At 40.0% G+C, this 21,962-nt stretch overlaps 1 protein-coding gene across 3 annotated transcripts in view; it reads right to left on the bottom strand.

Annotated features, from left to right (window-relative positions):
- Window positions 1-4,626: 4,626 nt before the first annotated feature.
- LOC109032482 (uncharacterized) overlaps window positions 4,627-21,962 on the bottom strand; it is a 61,080-nt gene continuing 43,744 nt past the window's right edge. For 2 of the 3 annotated variants that reach the window (XM_019044637.2, XM_072297063.1), the window contains exons 3-7: window positions 21,459-21,874; window positions 17,805-17,925; window positions 16,524-16,748; window positions 8,310-8,595; window positions 4,627-7,214 (exon numbers count right to left, since the gene is read on the bottom strand). In XM_019044637.2, the coding sequence (XP_018900182.2) occupies window positions 7,057-7,214; window positions 8,310-8,595; window positions 16,524-16,748; window positions 17,805-17,925; window positions 21,459-21,874 (1,206 nt within the window). In that variant the 3' untranslated portion in view covers window positions 4,627-7,056. Of the gene's footprint in view, window positions 7,215-8,309; window positions 8,596-14,372; window positions 14,661-16,523; window positions 16,749-17,804; window positions 17,926-21,458; window positions 21,875-21,962 lie in introns of those variants that run through there. The other variant, XM_019044638.2, reaches the window with a different exon arrangement.

Raw genomic sequence — 21,962 nt, 5'->3', positions numbered from 1 at the left:
GAGATACTACAAGGCTCCTGTGTCCTTTAGATCTCAAGAACGCAAAGACAAAATGTATTGGGAATGTGCCTTTTAAAAGATTCGACTATAAAAATTGAGTTCTTCCAGAGATGGTAACTACAATGGGTGAAAAAAGTAGTGCCCCCATTATTTGTAAGATCCCTATGAATCCATATGAAGATCCCGCAATGAAGTAGAGATATCCGTAAGGGGAATTTATATGACTTATATTTGATGGCGATAAAGTAGAAATCAGCTTTTGGCAACACAGGTTCGAAGCACTCTGAAAATTGCCGGACTACTAGTGCATGAAGAAGTCGCTGCTTAATTGTCACATGCGGTATCATTTGTTTTTTCCACGCTCCGCTCCAATCCAAAAGTCCCACATTATCCCTAGGACTCTTGCCGCTGTACAGGGTGAGCCCTGAGCCCCATGAAATTTAGAAGGAAGGGGGGTCTAAAGTCATTTCTTTTGACTTCAGAGCTTTTACAACATTTCAGGTATCGATCTTAATTTGCTCAAAAGTTATACACAGTAAGGAAAAATAACCTTTTTTTTTACGTTAATATAGGAAGTAAAACTCGCAGTAACACAAAGCTGTCGGCTACTTTTTTTATGTTCGTTGTCAAATGGACCAAATTTTTGTGTTGAAAATCTGCCACCTCTTTGAAAATTACACGTCAGCCACCAGGATTTAACCTGATTCTCAACAGTGGTAATCTGATGCGCTATAGCCCTTCGTAAGTCGCATCCTTTGAATTGGACTGCATTTTGCAATTTGCAACTATAAATTCTGGCCCGGTTTAAAAACAAAGCACGTGGCATTAGTTTCCTTATGCTCATAAGTGTTTTTTCAGACGAGCCAGAATTTATAGTTCCAAATTGCAGAATGCAGTCCAATTGGGGGAGGAAAACAAGAGGAACTAAGTTCGCCGCAGGACACTTTCGTGCCCCAATCCCCGATGTCTCAGCGTAACTTACGGCTTGAGTCGACTCGACACAAAGTTGTGTTGAGCAACCAAAGTCTTAGGATTGATCTGACACAAAAGATAGTAACACAACTTCGGTAAAAATTGGCAGTAAGATCTGTGTTCCATAATACAATAGACCTCAGCCGGCTGTAAGATTCCCTATAGCTTCTATATCCGGCTATATAATTTCTTATAGCCTTTTATAGCCGATGACAATAAAGCTACAGCCAGGCGATGAACTGCATAGCATGGCGATAGGAACTATAGACCGGCTGTATAATTTCCTTCGCTTTCTAAACCCAGCTACATTATCGCCTTCTACATATGCCGGCTTTATGAATTCCTACGGTAGGTATTTTGAAACGCAGCTCCTATTACTAATTTTTAGCAGGGTTTCAATTGATCTGACACAAAAAAATAACACAAAGTAACGCAGATTAACAATAAACGCGGAAATTTTTAACTATGTACATAGAGTACATAGAGTCGTAATGTAAGTGGGTGAGCTGGCGCCACTTTTAAGCATTTTCCAGGTCCCGAATTCCGTGACTCCTGTGTGACGCCGGGTCACTTTTTTGATACATAATCGATTGTTTGCGACAAACGGGTACCCGGCCATCCGATGTAAACAAAGAAGATGTAGGGATTACCACGTATTCTGCACCGCCATCTTGGATCGAACTTATATCGAAAGTGACCCGAACTCGGCGCACACCGGGCTTGGAACTCGTCGAGCAGAACATGGCGCCAGCTCTCCCATTTACATTACGACTCTATGTACCTACTCTATGATTATGTAGGTACGGTTGATGCCTGGCGCCGATGGTGCGGGACTTTTGACTCACCCTGTATAACTCTTAAACAAGTTAACAAGGCCACTAATACGTATGAAATAAGTCATTGGAATTTGCCGAGTGTGCTTACATTTAAACTGAAAGCGCAGGAGGAAAATGCATGGAGGCTTATTTGACAAAACTACCTGTCGTGAGCTTCCTGCACAGTTCGCTTCAGCTATTCAAGAGAACAAAAAGCTTAAGTTGCGTTAAGCTTTAGTTTTACACGAGAACTTCCCCAACCTCATCGTAAAACGACGCGTTGGTATACCTACCATTCTTAAGTATTTGTGAGGGATGATCCTTGTTCATCGAGCAATCCTCTCTTGGAAAATAGTTTGATACCTCCTCCTACGGAAAGTAAATTAAAATTAAACAAGCAGGAAGCACTCTGGAGCGTACGCACATAAGAGAGACGCTCATTGGTCAGAAGAGTCTCAAAGTAAAAATTGCAATTACAAAGGGGGAAAAAATCTATAATATAAAATCATTACAGTAATGTGTAACGCGGAACGTGTTTTTGCCTGGTAAGGTAATGGTCAGGGTTTTTGTATTAATTTCACCAAAAATGCATGTACAGTTCACTGAAAAAAATAAAAAAAAAACACATTGGATCTAACACAGTGCGGTCACTGGTCGGCGCGATAAGCATAGCGCCTACAAGAGTGCAATAATACTTCACGCATTGCGCCTAGCGCAGTGCGGTCGTTGACCAGTGCGAACAGCATATTAGCGCCTACAAGACTGTAGGAATACTTCACGCATTGCGTTTTCAATGCGTGCTTTCATCGTTGAAAATTCGTGATATTTCGGTGCCGGATCTATCGCGGTCCACAGTATTTCCGACCAGTGTGCATCCTGCAATCCTAAGATCGAGGGATTAGAGAGATTTTGCACCCCTAAATGGTATCTCAGTCTATTGAGTCGTTGATGTCGAAGCTCGTCCGTCTTTTTCTGATCGACTATCGTTAAAACGAGAACCTCTCTGTACACTGGAAACAAAACACATTGGATCTAGAGTCCAGACTCTTGAAAACATCGACAAGAAAAAATTCTCTTGAATCAATCGGATTTTTGCTTAAATAAAAAACCAAGCCTCTTAATTTGAGTGGATTTCCTTTTGATTTAAGCTTAAATCTTTTTTTTTTTTTTTTTTTTTTTTTTTTTTTTTTTTTTTTTACTACTTCAAATACCACACGAGTGGTAATCCTTACGCTTCCAGACAGATCCCATCCCCCCTCCGTCCCTACTGCGTACCAGCCCGAGGCAACCGTTGTTTGAGACCATCAAACTCGGGTCACCTAACCGGGGATCGAACCCGGGACCTCCTGATTATAGAGCCAGCGCTACAACCACTACACCACAGGAGGCCGACAAATCAAAATAAAAAAAAAAAATCAAGAAATTAAAATCTGATTGAATCAAGAGTCCGTTTTCATGTCAATGTTTTCAAGAGTCTGGACTCTCGCTCCAATGCAATGTGCTTTTTTTCCAGTGTTGAATAGACAGTGTATCTGATATTTTTTTTATTTTTTTTTTCATGTTTTCCCTCTGAAAATATTTCGAAAATATGCTGGACGTATATTTCTGTTGGACCGAAGCAAATAATTTTCGTGAAAGCTCTCTCTCTCTCTTCCTCCAATCCGTTCTTCCGATATCAAAACTTTCATGAATTCAAGATGGCGACGCAACGTGGGGCTGAAATTGCAGCAGAATTATTCGCGTGCCGATTCTTCGCCGCGCTGTAGCGCCACTGATGTGAGTGAATTTTGGAGAGCAAGGGGTCGGATTGAAGATGGATGCACCAGTTTGCATTTTAAAGTGAACGCAGGAGATTCATGTACATCGTAACAAATACTGTGAAATTCTTCTGACTTGTCAATACTGTTCACGAAGTTAAAATAAAAGTGTTCGTTACCCTTAGGAACTTGAATTCCTAGAATTAGCTTAACCTTTCCCCCTCCCTGGAGATCTGATCCATCCAGAATTCATGAGCAGTTTCGAGACTTTCTTGATTAGGTATGCCCTGATATTCGAAGGAAAGAGGCGTGTCTCCTCCCTTAAATAAATTTTGGCAGTGTTAGGTACCCAGACCCCTGCATAAACTTTTGAGGTATCATTTTTCTCTGTCAAATTCGACTAATACAACATACCCTTTGAAAAATGTACAAATCGACGGTGAAAGTCGGCAATCACATAACTCGTTTGCGGTGTCGGAAAATCTCCGCCTCTACGTCATTTTTTTAAAGGAGAACAAATTGATATTATTTCTTGAAGTTTTTGCAGAATTTTCTTCGCATTGAGAAGAAAAATCATGACAGTTTTAAAGAATTGCCGTTGAGTAGTTTTCCATTTAAAAAATAAAGTATGACAGGAAGTCTGCGACGTCGCAAACCGAGTTATGTGATTGCCGACTTTCACCGTCGAAATATCGGTTCAAAATTTCATTTCTCAATATTTGCTCTGAAATTTCCTTCTTTTTTGCAGTATGTTTGCTCCTGCTCCTAAAAATGTACTGAAAGGTCATAATACCAAGAAATATTGATTGTTATCTCCCATATTTAGTCATTAAATTTCACGAATAAAGCATATTTTTTATTCTTTTAAAGAAGATAAAATGAGAAGGAGGAAAAGAAAGAAAAAGAGAAAGAAAAAGCGTGCAAAAAGAAGAAGAAATAGACGCCTTTGAGAATTCACGGGTTACTTTCCCTAAAAATAGCATGGAAAGATGAAGGAGATTCTTCAATCGTAAAATGAGAAAATCGAGAGATATTTGCTGTTGGATATTTACCGGATGCGTAAAATAAATGTATGCATGAGATTGAATTTGTTCATTATTTAATTTCGTCATTCTATTTACAATTTTTGTTACACATATTTACAATTATTCTACACTCACATGTTATGATACAATTTATCGACGGTGGAACTACCAGACCACGTATCTCGTTAATTTGCGGTGTTTAAAAATCTTCGCTCCTCTTTTATTTTGTTTTTTTAGGAGAATAAATCAATGTCATTTCTCGTAATTTTCACAGAGTTTTCTTCGCACAAAAAAAGCAAGGAAGTTTTCAAGAATTGACGTTGAGTAGTTCCCCATCTAAAACATGAATTACTTATGGCAGCAAGTCTACAACGTCGCAAATCGAGATACGTGGTCTTGTAGTTTCACCATGGTTATATACTTTTCATTGTATGGCATAATGGTATTCCTAGTCGTAGCAGAGTCAATTTGTGTGCCTCTAAAAAAAAATACAGAAGATATACATAGTACATGGATCACGATTTTTTACAAAAACGTTCAATGTTGAAATGCTAGGAAATAGGCTGCCAAAAAAATTAATCCGGCTTCACAGCTGGCTTTTTTGTCAAAAAATGTCAAAATTTGGGAAACAATGAATGCAAGTTAGGTAAATTTTGTGTATTTTTTTTTTTGTCAATAAAGATTAAATGACAATGATAAATTTTAACACTTACTGAGGTGTTACCAAGGTGACCTTAGTACACATCCTTTATGTACAAAATATATTTTTATTGATACATTTTGAGTCTTCTGATATGGGACTCTGCTACTACGGCTTTAATACTCACCGCTCCTCTAGGATAAAATTAAAAAAAAAAAAAAAAAAAAAAAAAAAAAACTGTTTAAAATACGTTCAAAAGTTTGAAATACATTTGATTTAAGCTGCTTCCAGAATAATGATGTTTTTGCTAGCATAATCCCTAGTTGAGAAAAAAAAATTCATCGCTTTTGACGATAAATCAAAAATAAATAATTTAATTCAATCTATAAGGGCTGTAATGTGCCACTGATTTACTCCTGAGAAAGCTTCAGGTGCGTAAAAGTGTGTATGAAAAAGTGGATAAGTATGCTTATACCTCGAGTATACTATATAGTATACTCGAGGTATTTCAAATTGGAGTTGTTGAGGATTTTAGGACTCTGCTACTATGACAATCCAACTTACTGTATAACGTATTGGAAGGGCAAACCGGGAAACTACATGAGGAAGTACATCCTAAAATTAGACTAATTACTGTGTTAGAAATTCATCAGATACGTATAATATAATGAAACAATCAATCACAGACTTAAGTAAATAGGCATGGGGTATACCTAAAAGGCACGAATGTGTTTACGGCGTTTCTACGACGAGACGATATTTTTTTACAAAATCGGAAGGCTAATTTACACTATCGCATTTGTATACAAACTAACATTACAAAAAAATTGGAGGGTAAGGAAGTCTCAGAAAAATACATTTTTTCACTTGCAAATATTATTGGATAAAATACTGGTTGGAATAAGAATAAGTTTTGCCTGAATCAAGAGCGCAAAATCGCATTTGGGAATTAATTTTTTTAAAATCTTTCCTTGTTTTAAAGTACACTTTTTTTTAATTGAATGTATCATCCACTGGCCATTTATCTTATTTTAAGTGAGACAAAACTATGTTCTCTCTAGAAAAAATGGTTCTAATTGAGCGCTGTAAAGGCACTGTAATGGCAGTATTGTCGTAGAGCATATTTTTGTATGAAAAGGTTTTCTTTCTGTGCACAAAAAGTAAATGAAATGGAACGAAATATGGTCGAAAATTATACACACAAGGCATAGGAAAATTAATTATAATCACCGCTGTCCAAAAAAAAAAAAAAAAAAAAAGTTCGGTCGTGTTTAAGCCTGTGAATCTATTATCATAGAGGTATATCATAAAAGCTAGCTTTTTGGAGTAGAAAAGATTGGCATAAATTGATTTATTGTACTTCGGTAAGGCACGCAAACTTATACTAAAGTCAAAGTAAAGCGCGTAAAAAAATACTCAATTATGCCTCTCGTGAAAAGAGGACACCATTAAAAAATAATGATAATATTTTACATTGGTTTCGGGTACAAGTCTTGAGTCTGATCTGAGTAAACAATACAACATTATGGAAGCGTAATACTCGTGCTTATTCTTTTATCTTTTAAGGCCTTCTTTTGGAAGTTTTCTAAACTGTTTCAGCTCGTTAAAACTACGAAAGCGTTATGAAGAGACAGGGTCTAAATAAAAGATTTCTTGACACTGCATTAAGAAGATATTTCCAGTCTCTTCAAATAGGCCTTTTCAGCCTCTTCAGCTTCTTTTCAACAAAGACACGTTAGGGCCAATGATGTGCATGTCTTGTTGCGTCGATAGTAATTGAAGGCACTTTGAGCCGTGGAAGCGACTTGGCGAGATAACCGGGCAGCGGTAACGGCGCGGCGTGACGGCTAGACCTCGGATTTCTGATATTCAGTCTCTCCATCTCCCCAAATCCTTCGATTTTCTGTGACCGGAATTGCCGCCACCAAGAATCCTGATATTATGATCCAAAATCCAGCCAGGTAAAATGAGTAATCCCAAATGTTGGTGACATCAAAAAACCACCCTGAAATAAGAAAATTAAAAATAATAATAAATAATAAAAAGTATCAACAATTTTGGTTGTACCGGGGTGAAGTTGGGGATAATGAGTCTGCTGCTTTAAGCGAAACAGCCAAATATAAGTAGAATTTCCAAGGAGCAAGTCGTGCAAAAATTACTTTTCCGTAAGAACTTTTATACTTTCAATGCAATTTAAATGATCTACTCTATTTAGTATATTCAGTCCAGGGCCGGATTAAGGGGGTGGCCACATGGGCCGTGGCCCATGGCGGCAAATTTCGCAATATTTTTAAATGTAGGTATAAACAAAATCGGATTCAGAACAAAAAATTATCAATGAGAAAAGGGGACAAAATCTCTCTTTCCCGAGAGTATAGTAATTTCTAATTTTATCGTTTTTCGGTGATAAAAGAGACAGCGTCTTTAATTAGTCGAGTTAAGAGAGGAACTAAACACGCAATTTGGCCGGGAGCTCAGCACAGAGAGGAATGATGACGAGGACTTGAGATGAAAAGGACAAGCCCTCGGCACGGCACGGTGGTCGACATGTAACACATATTAGCGCCAACAAGACTGCATGAATACTTCACCCATTGCGTCAAACACAGTGCGGTCAGGAGCGGTTGGCGTGAAACGCGTAGCGCCTACAAGACTGCAGGAATACTTCACGCATTGCGCCAAACACAGTGCGATCAGCCCGGCGCGGCGCGGTGCAGTGGCGGACGTTAAAAGTATTAAACCACATTTATGTTTGTTCTTTCAATTTTTTGGTTCATTTCTCAAAAATGGAGGACCTTGTCTACACAGAGATATGTTTACGGAACTTAACTTTCCCGCAAAGTTCCGTGAAATTTTGCTAGTAGTGTTGACAGGGCTTTCGCAAAAAATGTATCCGACCCGAGTAGTTAAACGCGCCTTATGCACCCCTCCCCCTCCGGCACGTTCACTTGATGGTTTTATTGATGTTCCAAAACGAATGAGAAGGGGGCGGCAAAATACAGGCGGCCCATGGGCGGCAAGTAGGTAAATCCGGCCCTGTAGTATCTTTAGTGCTCATTGACAATTAATATACTCTTATGGATTTTCAGCTTTATTTTACCTGCGAGCGGTGGTCCTAGAAGGTTGCCAATTCCTTGACATAGAAGCGTGAGGCCATAAGCAGTCGTGAACCTTTCTAGAGGAATTAACTCAACGAGAATGGTAGGCGTAAAAGAGAAATTCGACGCGAAGAATACTCCAAAACCAGCGCAGGTGAACACCATGGCCCAATAATTAGTCGTGAAAAATGGCATCAGAATCAATGTCACACCACAACCGACCAAACATGCCGCGTAGGTTTTCGTGACATTCATCCAAGGATAATCACCTGCCCAACCGAGGAGCACCTGAAACAAAAAAATAATTATTTCTTCATATATTGGCTGCGGAAACACTCATAAGGGAACATATTGATCCAAAATTCAGAGACACACATGCGTAGTCGCTGAAGATCTCGTTTTATATTATTTCAATCAATATTTTTTTTGAAATTTTTTTTTACTATTTCAATTACAACACGAATGGTAATCTTCCGCTTTCATTTAGGGCCCTACGCCCTTCAATCCCCACTTTACAACCTGCCCGAGGCAATCGTTGTTTCATACTATCACACTCGGATCGTCTAGCCGGGAATCGAACCTGGTACATACATCGGTCATAGCGCCAGCGCTGCGACCACTACACCATGAAAGGCCGACACATTCAATTTAAAATAAAAAATAAATCAATAAAATATTAAATATTTAACAATTATTTTTAACATTAAATAAATCTGAGTCCCTTTGACATTCAGTAAAATCTGAATTTGTTTAGTTCAAAAACAAAGAAGCAAGAAAACAAGTTTCCCTCCAATAGGCACGACGAAATTTTTTCCTATTCCCCCCCCCCCCTCAGTCATTTTTAACGAGGATGAATTCGAAAATCTCTTTTTGAGTTCAGGATGATATTATACTGCATTGGTGCTCTTCGCGTGTCTACACACAGAGAAAAAAGCCTCGTGAGTGGGACCCGAAATTTAGGTCCTATGGATCTCTGAAGTTTTCGGATTGAGCATCTGAACACTTTAGTTCTAACTGTCGAGGTTCGGATCACAAAAATGAAATTTCAGTTCTTACATCTAAAGTACTTCACATGTGAGAGCCGAAGTTTTTCGGATGTGAAAACCGAAGTACCCTGGTAAAAATTGGCGATAGGAGCTGCGTTTCAAAATACCCTAGGAGTTCTTATGGCCGACTGAAGAAGGCGATAGAAAATCATACAGCTGGCTGTAGAAAGTGGAAAAAATCATACGGCCGGGCTACACGAAGCGATAAAAAATTAAACAGCCGGGCTATAGTTCCTGTCGCCGGGCTTTACACTTTATCGCCTGGCTGTTGCTTTTTCGCCATCGGCTATAAAAAGCTATGAGAAATTGTGTAGAAATTCGTGTGCTTTGTAAATCCTTAAGTTTGCACGGAATCACCATAATATTAATAAAACGCACATTATATTTTCCTTTACTACATATTTGTTTTCATCAATTAAAACGAGAATAATCCATACGGAGTGTACAAAAATTTCAAAGTCATGAGTTGAACAACGCTGACTCCACGAGATTAAATATTAGCGCCTAACACAAAGCGGAGCGGCGGCGCACTGGCGCCTACAAACCTAACAGGGATACTTCACGCATTGCGCAATGCGTGAAGTATCCCTGTTAGGTTTGCAGGCGCTGGCTGCCCGCCTGCCGCGCCGCAGCGTACCACGGCACTTGAAGCAACTATTTCACACCAGAGGTATTGCACAGTATCATTCGAAATTGAGGGCGCTCCAACATATTAGGAATGTCAGGCATCCTTCAAAAGTACGGAGCTTTCCTCGCAAAATAAATCAAGATACTACGGCCCAAAAAGAGAGCGGTAGTCCAAAAACTCACTAAGTCCTAGCATCCGTAATTGGTAACGTTTAGCATACACTTTATCGTCAGGCTGTTGCTTAATCGCCATCTGCTATAAAAGGCTATAAGAAATTGCGTTGCCGGATATAGAAGCTATTGGAAATCTTACAGTTGGCTATAGGTCTATGGTATTTTGGAACACAGATTCTACTGCCAATTTTTAGTAGGGACTTCAGATGTACGAACTAAAGTTTCAGATGTGCGATCCAAACCTCAGCAGCTGGACCTAAAGTGTTAAGATGCTCAATCCGAAAACTTCAGAGATCCATATGACCTAAACTTCGGGTCCCACGCACGAAGTTTTTTTCTCCTTGCAATGTAATTTACGTTATTATCTCGATTGCGATTTTTCAACTTTAAAAAAAAATTGCTTAAAATGCAATGTACGGTTTTTTGGAGGTTTGATCTGTTCGCCTTCAGTAAAATAGAAAGATTAAACTTAATGTAAAGAAGTCGTTAACTGAGGATCGTATTTTTCCTCCATTTTTCCGCATCAATATGTATAATCCGTCTCATGATAAGTGAAGTACAATTTTAAAGCTATAAAATATCTCATCATATCACGCCGTTCCATTAATTACTCACAAGCACTTAGAGATTTGTTTCGAAAACTCTCAGCTACTCCCCGCAAGCGGCCGTACCGAGCAAAAATGATAGCTCGGCTTTAAAGAGAGGTAATTTCCCCTCCCTCCCCCCCCCCCCCCCCATAAACCAGGTCAAAGCTTCGGAAACTGTTGAGTACCTAGACAAATTATCAATCAAAAGTAAGCAGCTGATCACCATGTGTAAGTACGAGAAAATCTGTTGTCTCGAGTGTTAAAACCCGACCACCGGCATTCATCAAGTCGCTGGCATCTATGATGAATGCAATCTTCGCGAGTACCTAAATATATCGTTCCAGTTGGCAATAGCGGTGTCGGTGATCTCGGTTTGGAATACGTTCGCCACTTGATTGCGTGGATAAACTTCGATTAACATAATTAATTGCTTGTCATGATTCCGATCTGGAGGACACTTAATCCAAAATGTTCATCGAAATTAGAGCACGTGTTGTATTGGATCACTCATGAAAGTGGGCGCTTACCTGCGGATATTCCGTGATCTTCATAAGTCATCTATATGATCGATAAATAATTTTAAAAAGACTTATTCTGCCGTGCTAAGGAAGAACGCCGTATGAACATTCGAGAGTTGCCAAATTTCCTTCGATAAAACATGTATTTTTGACGAAATTTATGCACATTTTTCTTTAAAAATTTCAGGTATTTTAGAGTAAATTGCGTACTAAATTGTCTGAAAATGTTGGAAATAAATTTTCAAAACTGTCCCTGTAAATTCGATTTTTATCGAATGAAACTTGGCAACGCCTGAAGGCTCATACGGCGTTCTTCCTTAGCACGGCAGTATTACAACCCAACCACACGGGAAAAAATGGATTCCTGCTAAACGATGAAATTTTTAAAAAATATGTGCGACATATTCCAAATATACATTTTAGAATAGTGGAGAGCTAATATAACCATGAGGGTGCGAATGGTTAAATTGGCATATTTTTATTGTAAAATCTACATTGAAACATGTCGGACCCCGATTTTAACTACACACTTTTCACGTAAATCAACAATTTAATTTTTTCCGTCCTCTCAATTCATACTTACTTATATTTTTTTCCGAAAGAAGGAGTTTAAAACGTTACTCATGAGGGCTTAAGCTGCGAATCGCGCAGGCTAAAATTCGCAAAAAAAATCTAGTTTTTTTTTTTTAATAAATATTTTTAACATTCTGGATTCTTTATGTTTTTTCAAGAGGTATTGAGAGCCAAATCCTATAATTAAAATGCAAAGTTCCGAATCTTGGGGCATTAACTTTGAGAGAACCACCGGACCGATTGCGTGATCTTTTTTTTAAATGAAAGCCCCTGAGCTGTAGAATTGCAGGCTGTGATCGTTTTTTCGATTTTCTCAAATTTTCTCCCATGATTTTCTCAATTTTCTTCGATGCATTAAAACGGAGGTCCGAATCTTTGGACGTTAACTTTGAGAGAACCACCGGACCGATTTGCATGGGGTTTTTTCTAAATGAAAGCTTCTGATCTGTAGATTTGCAGGCTGTAATTGTTTTTTCGATTTTCTTAAATTTTCTTACTTTTATCGACGAGTAAAGTTCAGCTGTTTCGAGCGGTCATCTGGCCGCTACCTGCTTGCCCGTCCCTAGATACCCCCTCTAGGGTCCCAGCCACCCCTCCCACCACGTTCTTTCGGCTATCTCCGTTTTCTTTCGTATAGCTTTCCTCCCACCAACCTCAAAGAAGGTTTGGGTCGCATTGTCGTTCGTCACTCACCACCCACATTCCGTCGCAATCTCTCGGCTACTCCGCTTCACCACTTCTTGATAGGCATCCTGGCGGTTTGACCGACCCTGACTTATTAACTGCAGCGGTGCGCACACGTATTGCTAACAACATGTATTGTTATGGACATTTCATTCTTATTTGTTCTTTTCTCTTTCCAACTTTGTTTCAAATTTGCTTGATACTTCGTTTCTTCCTCTCTCTTTATTTTGTTGATCGGTCGACTACGTTGATTGGCTTTTTGCTATTGAAAGCACATTAAGACTTCATGGATTTTCAATATCATCATTTGATCTTCCGGAATTGCTTCCAATTAACCTGAATCTTCAAGGGTCAGAGCCTGACTCTCCTCCCCCTAAAACTATGATTCCATGATATCTGCCGCTAATCCAGAGCAACATCAAATTATTTCTGAAATAATTAGTCTCATCCAAAATCCATCTTACACGTGTAATGCGATTTTCATTGATGGTCCAGGAGGATCGGGAAAAACTTTCGTTTAAGAATATCTTACTGCGTATTGTACAAAGGAAAACTTAGACGTCATCTCCGTTGCTTGGACAGGTATCGCCGCATCGTTGCTACCTAACGGTCGGCCGGTTCGTAGCAAATTCAAAATTCCTTCGGTTCTGAATGAGAATTCGGTGTCGAGTCTGACGGTTAGCTCAAGAGAGGCTGAGACTATTCGGAAAACAACGATCATTTTTTGGGGTGAAGCTCCCATGGTTATCACGTATGCTCTGGCATGCATCGACCGACTTCTTAGAGAATGGGTAATGATATCCCTTTTCGAGGAAAAATTGTTGTCTAGGGTGGTGATTTTAGACAGGTTTTACCCGTTGTTCCGCATGCTTCTCGCCAAACATTGGTGCAAAATGCAATCAAATTCTCACCACTTTGACCTCTTTTCAAAATCAGAAAACTTACTCAAAATATGAGAACTTTGCAAGACGAAGCGAGTTTGCAAAATTTTAATGGGGGTTAAAAAACTCCGAGGGGGTTTTTGTCATGCTTTTAAGAAACCTCAACGTTTCTAAAGGTTTATCGAATGGTACCCGATTGATCGTCTGGAAACGTTATGAAAATTGTCTTGATTTGCAGGTCATTTCGGTGAGAAGGCCGGTGAAAGAATTTCACTGCCAAGAATTGATTTGTCACCTGCAGACTCCTCTCTCCCTTTCTCTTTTAAGAGGTGACAATTTCCAATTTGCATTGCGTTCTGCATGACCATCATCAAAGCTAAGGGTCAAACACTGAAGCGAGTCGGCATTTATTTACCCCAAACAGTTTTTGGCCATGGTCAACTATATGTTGCACTCTCACGAGCTACATCGTACAAATATTGAAGTCAAAATTCTTCCCAAAGGCAACCGTACAAAAAACATCGTGCACAAAGAGGTGCTTCGATCTTTTATAAATCCCAAAAGCCTCATAGTCATTACTAGAAAGTTATCAAAAAATAAAAATAAAAAAAATTAAAAAATAACACAAAAAAAAGAAAAACTAATAATGCGAGCTTTTTATAACATTTTTCGGTAGAATGGCAGTCTCCACCTGTAACGCAGAGAGGCAGTTAAATTCCTTGATCTTCTGCCGCAGAATCATCATCATTATTAAATAGATTTCCACTAATCGCTCCGATTCCAAATAAGCTACTGCACCACCATTGCTAGCTGTGGAGGCGCCCGTAGGCGCCCGGAGCAGCTAGTTATAATTAAAACTGAAGATTCTTTGTAATGGTGGCCCACGGCTCTCTCAAAGTTCAACTAAGAGAAAGGATGACAATTATGCAGAAAATAATCCAGGAGGTAATAGGGAAATGTGGAGGAAACGTGGAAGAAAATGCGAAAAAAAAATTTATTTGTGGAAAAATTGTCGTTTATGGAATGATTTTTCCTGTTCAATGAATGAGAGCGAGTGGGATTGAAGGTTTTTTTCAGCTAATTCATGTTTCCATTAGTTAGCAACAAGCGTGGAGAATTCAGTGTCGGTTGATGTCGTGTTTCGGTCAACTTGTCCGCGCCTTATTCCAATAGACCATCAAACATTGGTTTCAAGTTTCAATGCAAAAAAAATTCCTCGGTATCAACATCTTCGATTTTGACTTATCAACGTGGGCTCCTTGCCTGGACAGAGCGAATGTAACAACTCGTCACCTTTCGGCCAAAGTACCACAAGCGCGATGCGACGTTTCAAAATTTCCGCCGCCATTTTATTTTGTTATGGAGAAATGTTCAACGAAGTTGTCCGAAAATTTCGATAACCTTTCATTGTGCTGCCGATAAAATTCATTGACATTTTCGGACATATTCAACTAAAAATTTCTCTGTAAGAAGATAAAATGGCGGCGGAAATTTTGAAACGTCAAATGGCGCTTGTGATACTTTGGCCGGAAGGTGATTAACTATTCGTGCTTTTGAGTCGCTAATATTGCCATCATCGTTTATGAAGGCGGACTCGACAGAATCAGAGACGCGCAGTGAGGCTGTGTGTTTCTTGGTTTTCATCATTATTCATGGCAGGAGTTAGAAGTAATGAGAAGTGAATTAATTTAGATGAAATGCACTAATTAACTGACTAAAGTAAAAATAATGCATTTGTTCAACTGCGACGTTGCCAACATACGCTTTACACATACATATATGAGGACCTTTCCGACCAAATAGCTTTTATCCATGTCAGCGTCGCTAAGATGCAACTTTTCCTTTTTTTACAAGGATCCGAAATCATCCACATTATAAATATTGTCTCGCCGAAATATTTAGAAAAATAGAAAGAAAATTTGAGGCAAATTTCAGAACAAAGCTTACAGTTCTCACCAACTAAACAGTTGAATGTATAGATATGCACAATCTTAGCAACGTTATGACATGGGTGTAAGCTGTTTGGCCGGAAACATCCTACCTACAGGAGAACTATAACCATAGGTTTTTTCTTAAAATATCTGTACATTTTGTTTACTCTGTGTAAAAGATTCACGGAAAATTGCGAAAAGTTTCTATGTTGTTTTCTTTTTCTTATAAGTACAACCAGGGCCGGATTAAGGGGGTGGCCACATGGGCCGCGGCCCATGGCTTCAAAATTAGGGGGCGGCAAATTTTGCAATTTTTTTAGATGCAAGTACAAAAAAATCGGAATCAGAATAAAATTACAAACGAGAAAAGGTGAAAAAATCTCTCATTGCCTGAGAGTTCATTAATTTCTAATTTTGTCGTATTTCGGTGATACAAAAGACTGCGCACCTTTAATTAGTTGAGTTAAGAGAGAAACCAAACACGTAATTTGGCCTGGAGCGGCGCGGCGCAGAGAGAAATGATGAAGAGGACTTGAGATGAAAAGGAGATGCGGGAGATGCCCTCGGCGCGGCGGTCGGCATGTAACACATATCAGCGCCTACGAGACTGTATGAATACTTCACGCATTGCGTCAAACACAGTACGGTCAACAGCGGTCGGCGCGGCGTGAAACGCACAGTGCCCACAAGACTACATGAATACTTCACGCATTGCGCCAAACACAGTGTGGTTAGCGCGGCACGGCGGCGGAAGTTGAAATTATTAGACCACATTTGTGTTTTTTCTTTCTTAATTTTTTAGTTCATTTCTTACAAATGAAAGGCCTTATTGTCCACACAGAGATAGGTTTACGGAACTGAACCTTCGCGCGAAGTTCCGTGAACTTTTGCTAGTGGTGTTGACAGGGCTTACGCAAAAAATGTGCCCAACACGAATGAACGCGTCTTATGCACCCTTCTCCCTCCGGCACGTTCACTTGATGGTTTTAATTGATGTTTCAAAATGAATGAGAAGAGGGCGGCAAAATACAGGCGGCCCATGGGCGGCAAGTAGGTAAATCCGGCCATGAGTACAACTCAATTTCAGAGCTTGAATTTTTGCAATGGAGGCAGACTACTCTGACTTTAGCTATCGATATCCCATTACAAACATGTGTTTACCTTTAAAAAGAAAAGAAAAAAAAATCCAACTCACCATTCCGACAGTGTTTGTGATACCGATGACGCTGATGATGCTAGTAGCTTCGGCTTCAGTCATCACTTTCTGATTGATTATAAAATCCGTGAGATAAAAGTAGGGCACGATGAACCAAGTGAAAAGCAGAATCGTCGACAGAGAGATCAGAAGGAAGTGGAGCTCCAGAAACATCGAGAAGTCCGTCATGCCGCGAAAAAGCTCCTTCATTTCCTCCAACCATCTCTGCAATCACAGGTTTCAATTTGCGAACGTCAATGACTGCTCGTTGAACATGCATTCTCACACTGGAAAAAAAAACACATTGAATCTAGAGTCTAGACTCTTGAAAACATTGACAAGAAAAAATACTCTTGATTCAATCGGATTTTTGCTTGAATCAAAACGAAATCCGCTTAAATTAAGAGGCTTGGTTCTTGATTTAAGCTAGATTCTGATTGTATCAAGAGTACTTTTTCTTGTCGATGTTTTTAAGAGGCTGAACTCTAGATCTAATGTGTTTTTTTTTTTTTTTCCAGTGTACCAGTGGCGTGGCGTGAATGATCGATTATCGATATTCCCCCATTTGAATCTATAGTAAATAATCGATTACTAAGGTGTTCGAACATCCTGCTTATAGACCTTTTTTCATAGGTGTAAATGACATATCAATGGATATATCGCAAAGCACGCCACGCCACTGATTCTTACTACATTAATCATGTTCTAAGGAGGAGCGTCATATCGTCGCCCCTCTAACGTAAGAGCGTATTTGTATTTCCACATGAGCTCCGAAGAAAATGGAGTTATACGGAGGACAGGGCTCACGTGGAAACTAAGATACGCCCTTTCGTTAAAGGAGCGACGGTTACAGCCTTCAGACATTGCCAGATTTTCTCGAATTTTTGGGGCAATTTGTTAAATTTGTCCATTTTTTCAGGAGAGGTTATGAAAAATGGAGATGTTGCATGTGTGAGGAATTTGCGATTTGACTATTGATTCTTACGTAAAAGTTCGGGAGAAACACGATGGTGCCACTGGTATTCTCTGAAATCAACTGCCAAGCTCAAAAAAAGCTCTCAAGTTGAGGACAAAATGGAGGGGATATCCCACGCTATCCTGAGAGTCCACATCTACATCAAGACAAACTCTCCATGCAAAGATAGGGAGCAAGTACATTTTAGCAGTGATGCCGTGTTTTGGGTAGTTTGATCCTTCGCAAACATATCAAGATCTTACACTTTTTTAAATCAAAGAAATCAGAAATGTATGAATCAGTATGATTAAAGGAGTTACACTTACGGACTGATTTCTTTGAGCTATATATGACGTCACCGGGTTTCTGTAGATATTTGGACAAGAAGCTGCTCGGAGTTTGTACTTGTGGAAATCTAAAGCCGCCCCTCGGTACATCACAGAATTTCTATTCAGAGAAAAATAGGTATTTAGAAAGAGATACTCAAAAAATGATGTAATTTTATTATCAATGAGCAGGTTAAGTGAAGGCTCGTGCGAAAATGGCCGATGTCCAAAAACCATTTTTTGGTAAACCTCTCAGACTCGGCATTGTGCATGAAGAAAGTCGAAGAATGTGTATCTTAGTAGAGAGTTCTAGCAAAGACCCACAACTGTTACCCTTCCCAACTCCCACCTAGAGCTGAGTAATTTTTAAAAAAAGGCGTTGGACATCAGACGTTTTCGCACAAGTCGCACAAATCTGCCCTAAAATAATTATTTTTGAACCCTCAAAAAACTTTGAAATTAGAGTATACTATTATGCCAGACTTCCAGGGACTCAAAAAAATTGTTCCTCGTTTCTTCGAGGTTCCAATGAAAGTCATGTGACAGTGAGAAAAACAACAAAAAAAAACAATAATTGACATCGGAAGTTTTCGCATTATTCGAGATCGCCCCTCAAGAAATGTGTTCAGGTCTGCCTAGAATGCATGAAATCATTGTGGTTCTATGCAGAAGGTTGAATCAAAGATTTAAGGCTTAAACGAAATCAAATTTAGACTATGAGGCAGAAAAACCCATGAAAAAGGGAAAACACAAGACAAAAACTGGAGGAATAAATTAATGGTTTCATTTCCAGTGAGTCTCGCAGCCATCGGCGTACATTGACATGGATTATTTAAAATGCTCGTAGATGCCTGAAGAAGGGATTTAAACATTTAAATGGGGGGGGGAAGGGGGCCGAGCCCACCATTTTCAGCCCTTTGACCCCTCCGTAGTGGAAAAATGGACATAGGACGTTTTTACACGAGCTGATTCAAGTGAGATTTACAGGAAGAGACACCGAACCACATCCTATGGACAGTTAATTAACACATAAATAGAAAATTCATGATCGTACTATCAAAAACTAAGGTCTACTTCATAGAGTGTTCTGGCTGATGGGTAAGAGTCTCTGAGTAATGAAAAACGGATGTTGATATCATAAAACTGAAACGATCGCTTTGCGTGCAAGTGTTTACGCCAGGTTAGCTGTCATGGAGCTTTGGCATAGGCAAGCGTCCCAAAAAAAGAGAGGGCACGAAATGTTATGGGTTTCTTACATTCGCGGATAGATACTAGGTTTCATAGGTGGAAATCTTTCGCAGAAAATGACGGAGTCTGATTTTTGACACGACGTCAAACATTCAAGAGAAAAATATGCAACGGACGTGAATAATCTGGAATACTATGTCAGGCCAAAAAACAAACTGCCACGCAAAGCTGTGCCTAGAACATAGCGGCTTATGGCTGTCCACTGCCATGGTACGAAAAAGTCATTTTTTCATGGTTAAAAAGGGGAAAATTCGTCGATTCCGAATCACCCGCACACTTGCAAAGAATCTTTCGCATGATTATGGACCGCTTTACGAAAACTGAAGGACTAATTCGGTGAATTCTCTAGTCAGAGACCACCATGAGTCCATATTCTCTAAAAACTCGATTTCAAGGGTAGGTTCAAGTATCACGCCTGCTAAGAGGATGCCTCATGGGTCTCTTACAAGGTGGCGGAAAGAGGGGTTTGAAAGTTAGCCGAAATATCTTACATAATATACTTGAACGGCATCTCAATCTGTCGTGCTAAGGAGGAACGCCGTATGGACGTTCGAGGGTTGCCAAATTTCCTTTGATAAAATTTATAATTTTGACGATGTTCATGCATATTTTCCTTGAAATCTTTCAACACTTCAAATTAAAATGCCACTAGAAAAATAACACATTGGATCTAGAGTCCAGACTCTTAAAAACATCGACAAGAAAAAGTACGCTTGATTCAATCAGAATCTAGCTTAAATCAAGAACCAAGCCTCTTAATTTAAGCGGATTCCGTTTTGATTCAAGCAAAAATCCGATTGAATCAAGAGTATTTTTTTCTTATCAATGTTTTCAAGAGTCTGGACTCTAGATGCAATGTGTTTTTTTTCCAGTGTGCGTACAAAATTGTGTGAAAATTTTGGAAAAAAATATTCCCAATTTTCCCGGTAAATTTGGTTTTTATCGAAAGAAATTTGGCAACGTCTGAAGGCTAATACGGCATTCTTCCTTAGCACGGCAGTACTTGTCTCTTGAGCATAGAGGCAGAAGCGGAAAAATGCATGGACTCATCGGTGGGGAGATGTTTACTTAAACAAACACGATGACCATGCGACGATCCGCTCCAATAACTAAACTAAACACTTGAGATCATAAACCCATTTGACAGCGCGAATTGATCGAGCCTCGCATCACGTCTAATTATAACGTGGAACATGGCCGGTCCTCGCCGACTCCGTTGGTCCATGCAGTGTCCGCAGCCACGGTGACGCGGCGGCAGTTCATGATCCACTCTAATTATTACTTCGGGTCGGGTGAGTCACCTGCCAACGAGTCAAGAGCCAACCGGGGTGTTTTGTCTCATTGATGGCCCCGTGAAAATTCACTGCTCGATCACCTTGATGATTTCGCTTTCGAAAGCCGCCTGATACAGTGCTCCCATTCAATGTACGAAAAAAGTTCAGGGATTCGGAACAATTTTGTTCCAATTTTTTTCACGATATGACCATCTAAAGTTTCTGGGATCTTTTCACATTTTTTCGAAAGTTCCGAGAAAGTTCCGGGAAATGGACGAAATCCGGAACATTTCGGGAATTTCAAAAGTTCCGGGAAAAATTCAGGAAAATCTCAATAGTTCCGAAATTCGGTACTATGGTTCCGCGAATCGGGAGCACCTTACCATGGCTCGAAAGGATGCTGTTATTTGTGTATATTTTTTATTTTTTTTATTTATATTTTTTTTAAACAGCAGAACTCTTCTCTTTTTTATCACAACCCTACCGTAAACCTAATCCTAACCCTAACCGTAAGTGGGACGTTCTACCACAGTAGCTTTATAAAGGTGGCGAAAAATCCCAAAAAATACCTCATCTCAGAATGAGGTCAACAACGTTTATCCAATGCAATAATACCATGCTGATCCCCAAAACCACTGTTTTAAAAAAAATAGAGGCAAGGAATATCTACCGGGAATGATCAACATTTTTCGTTGCACCGTCTAATCGCCAGGGCCCTTCTTTCAGTGTCGCGCCGAAAGTTACAGCGTCAAGTGAGTGTAACAGGAAATGCGTGAATATTTCCGGTAAATAAAAATACAGGCTGTTACAGTCCTAGATGACCATTACTCCCAAATGAAATTAATTGGTCTATGACGGACCAAAAATAACCTAAAGGCTAACAAAACATATGTCGGTAAGTGAATCTGGGCAAAAATCAACCTAGAATACTTTGTTTAGGCAATTTTATTCAGTTCCCGCCCCTGACATTTGAATTCAAACTTGTCCCGATTTTGCCGCCAATCCTCTAGCCAATAGTAGAGGTGTTTAAAAAGACATTCATTTTTTGCTTTTAGCGCTCCGTCTTTATGTCTTTGCCCCCCTTCCCTTAGCTGAATCCATTTTGTGACAAGCTGAATTTGGGATCTCTAACCTGTGTCCTCGGAAATGACTCAACTGCGGGTGGTGCTCCTTGATACTGAATTGCCGCCGGAGCAAGGGCAGGGAGTCGGTGCGGGGCGGGGCGAGGACCTTGGGGACGGGGACGGTGCCCCGGGGCTGCTCCGCTTCGAGCAAGGGCTCCCCAGCTCCGGTGCCGTCCCTGCTGCTCCCGTGCGCGTGCGCGGCGTCCCTGCTGCTCGGCGTGTGCGTGGCCGTGAGCCGGCGGCTGGGCTTCAGGCGCATGGACATGGTCACAGGGACGGCCACCCTCGTGGCAGTCGTGTGCGCCTGGTGCAGTTGCTCGTGGTCGGACAGGCTCCGGCATTGCAGGAGACTCGGGTAGTTCTCCAGGATCACCTTGAACACGCGTTTGTTCTCGCTCAGAGTCTCCAGCACCTCCAACGGGACCTGCAACATAAAATCAATCGTTCAGTGGCACCACAAGCAAATGGCAAACCAGACCCTGGTAAAAATTGGCGATAAGAGCTGCGTTTCA

This window comes from Bemisia tabaci, chromosome 2 (genome assembly GCF_918797505.1).
Source record: "Bemisia tabaci chromosome 2, PGI_BMITA_v3".
Lineage (NCBI taxonomy): Eukaryota > Metazoa > Arthropoda > Insecta > Hemiptera > Aleyrodidae > Bemisia > Bemisia tabaci.
This window is presented reverse-complemented; position numbering and strand designations above follow the sequence as displayed.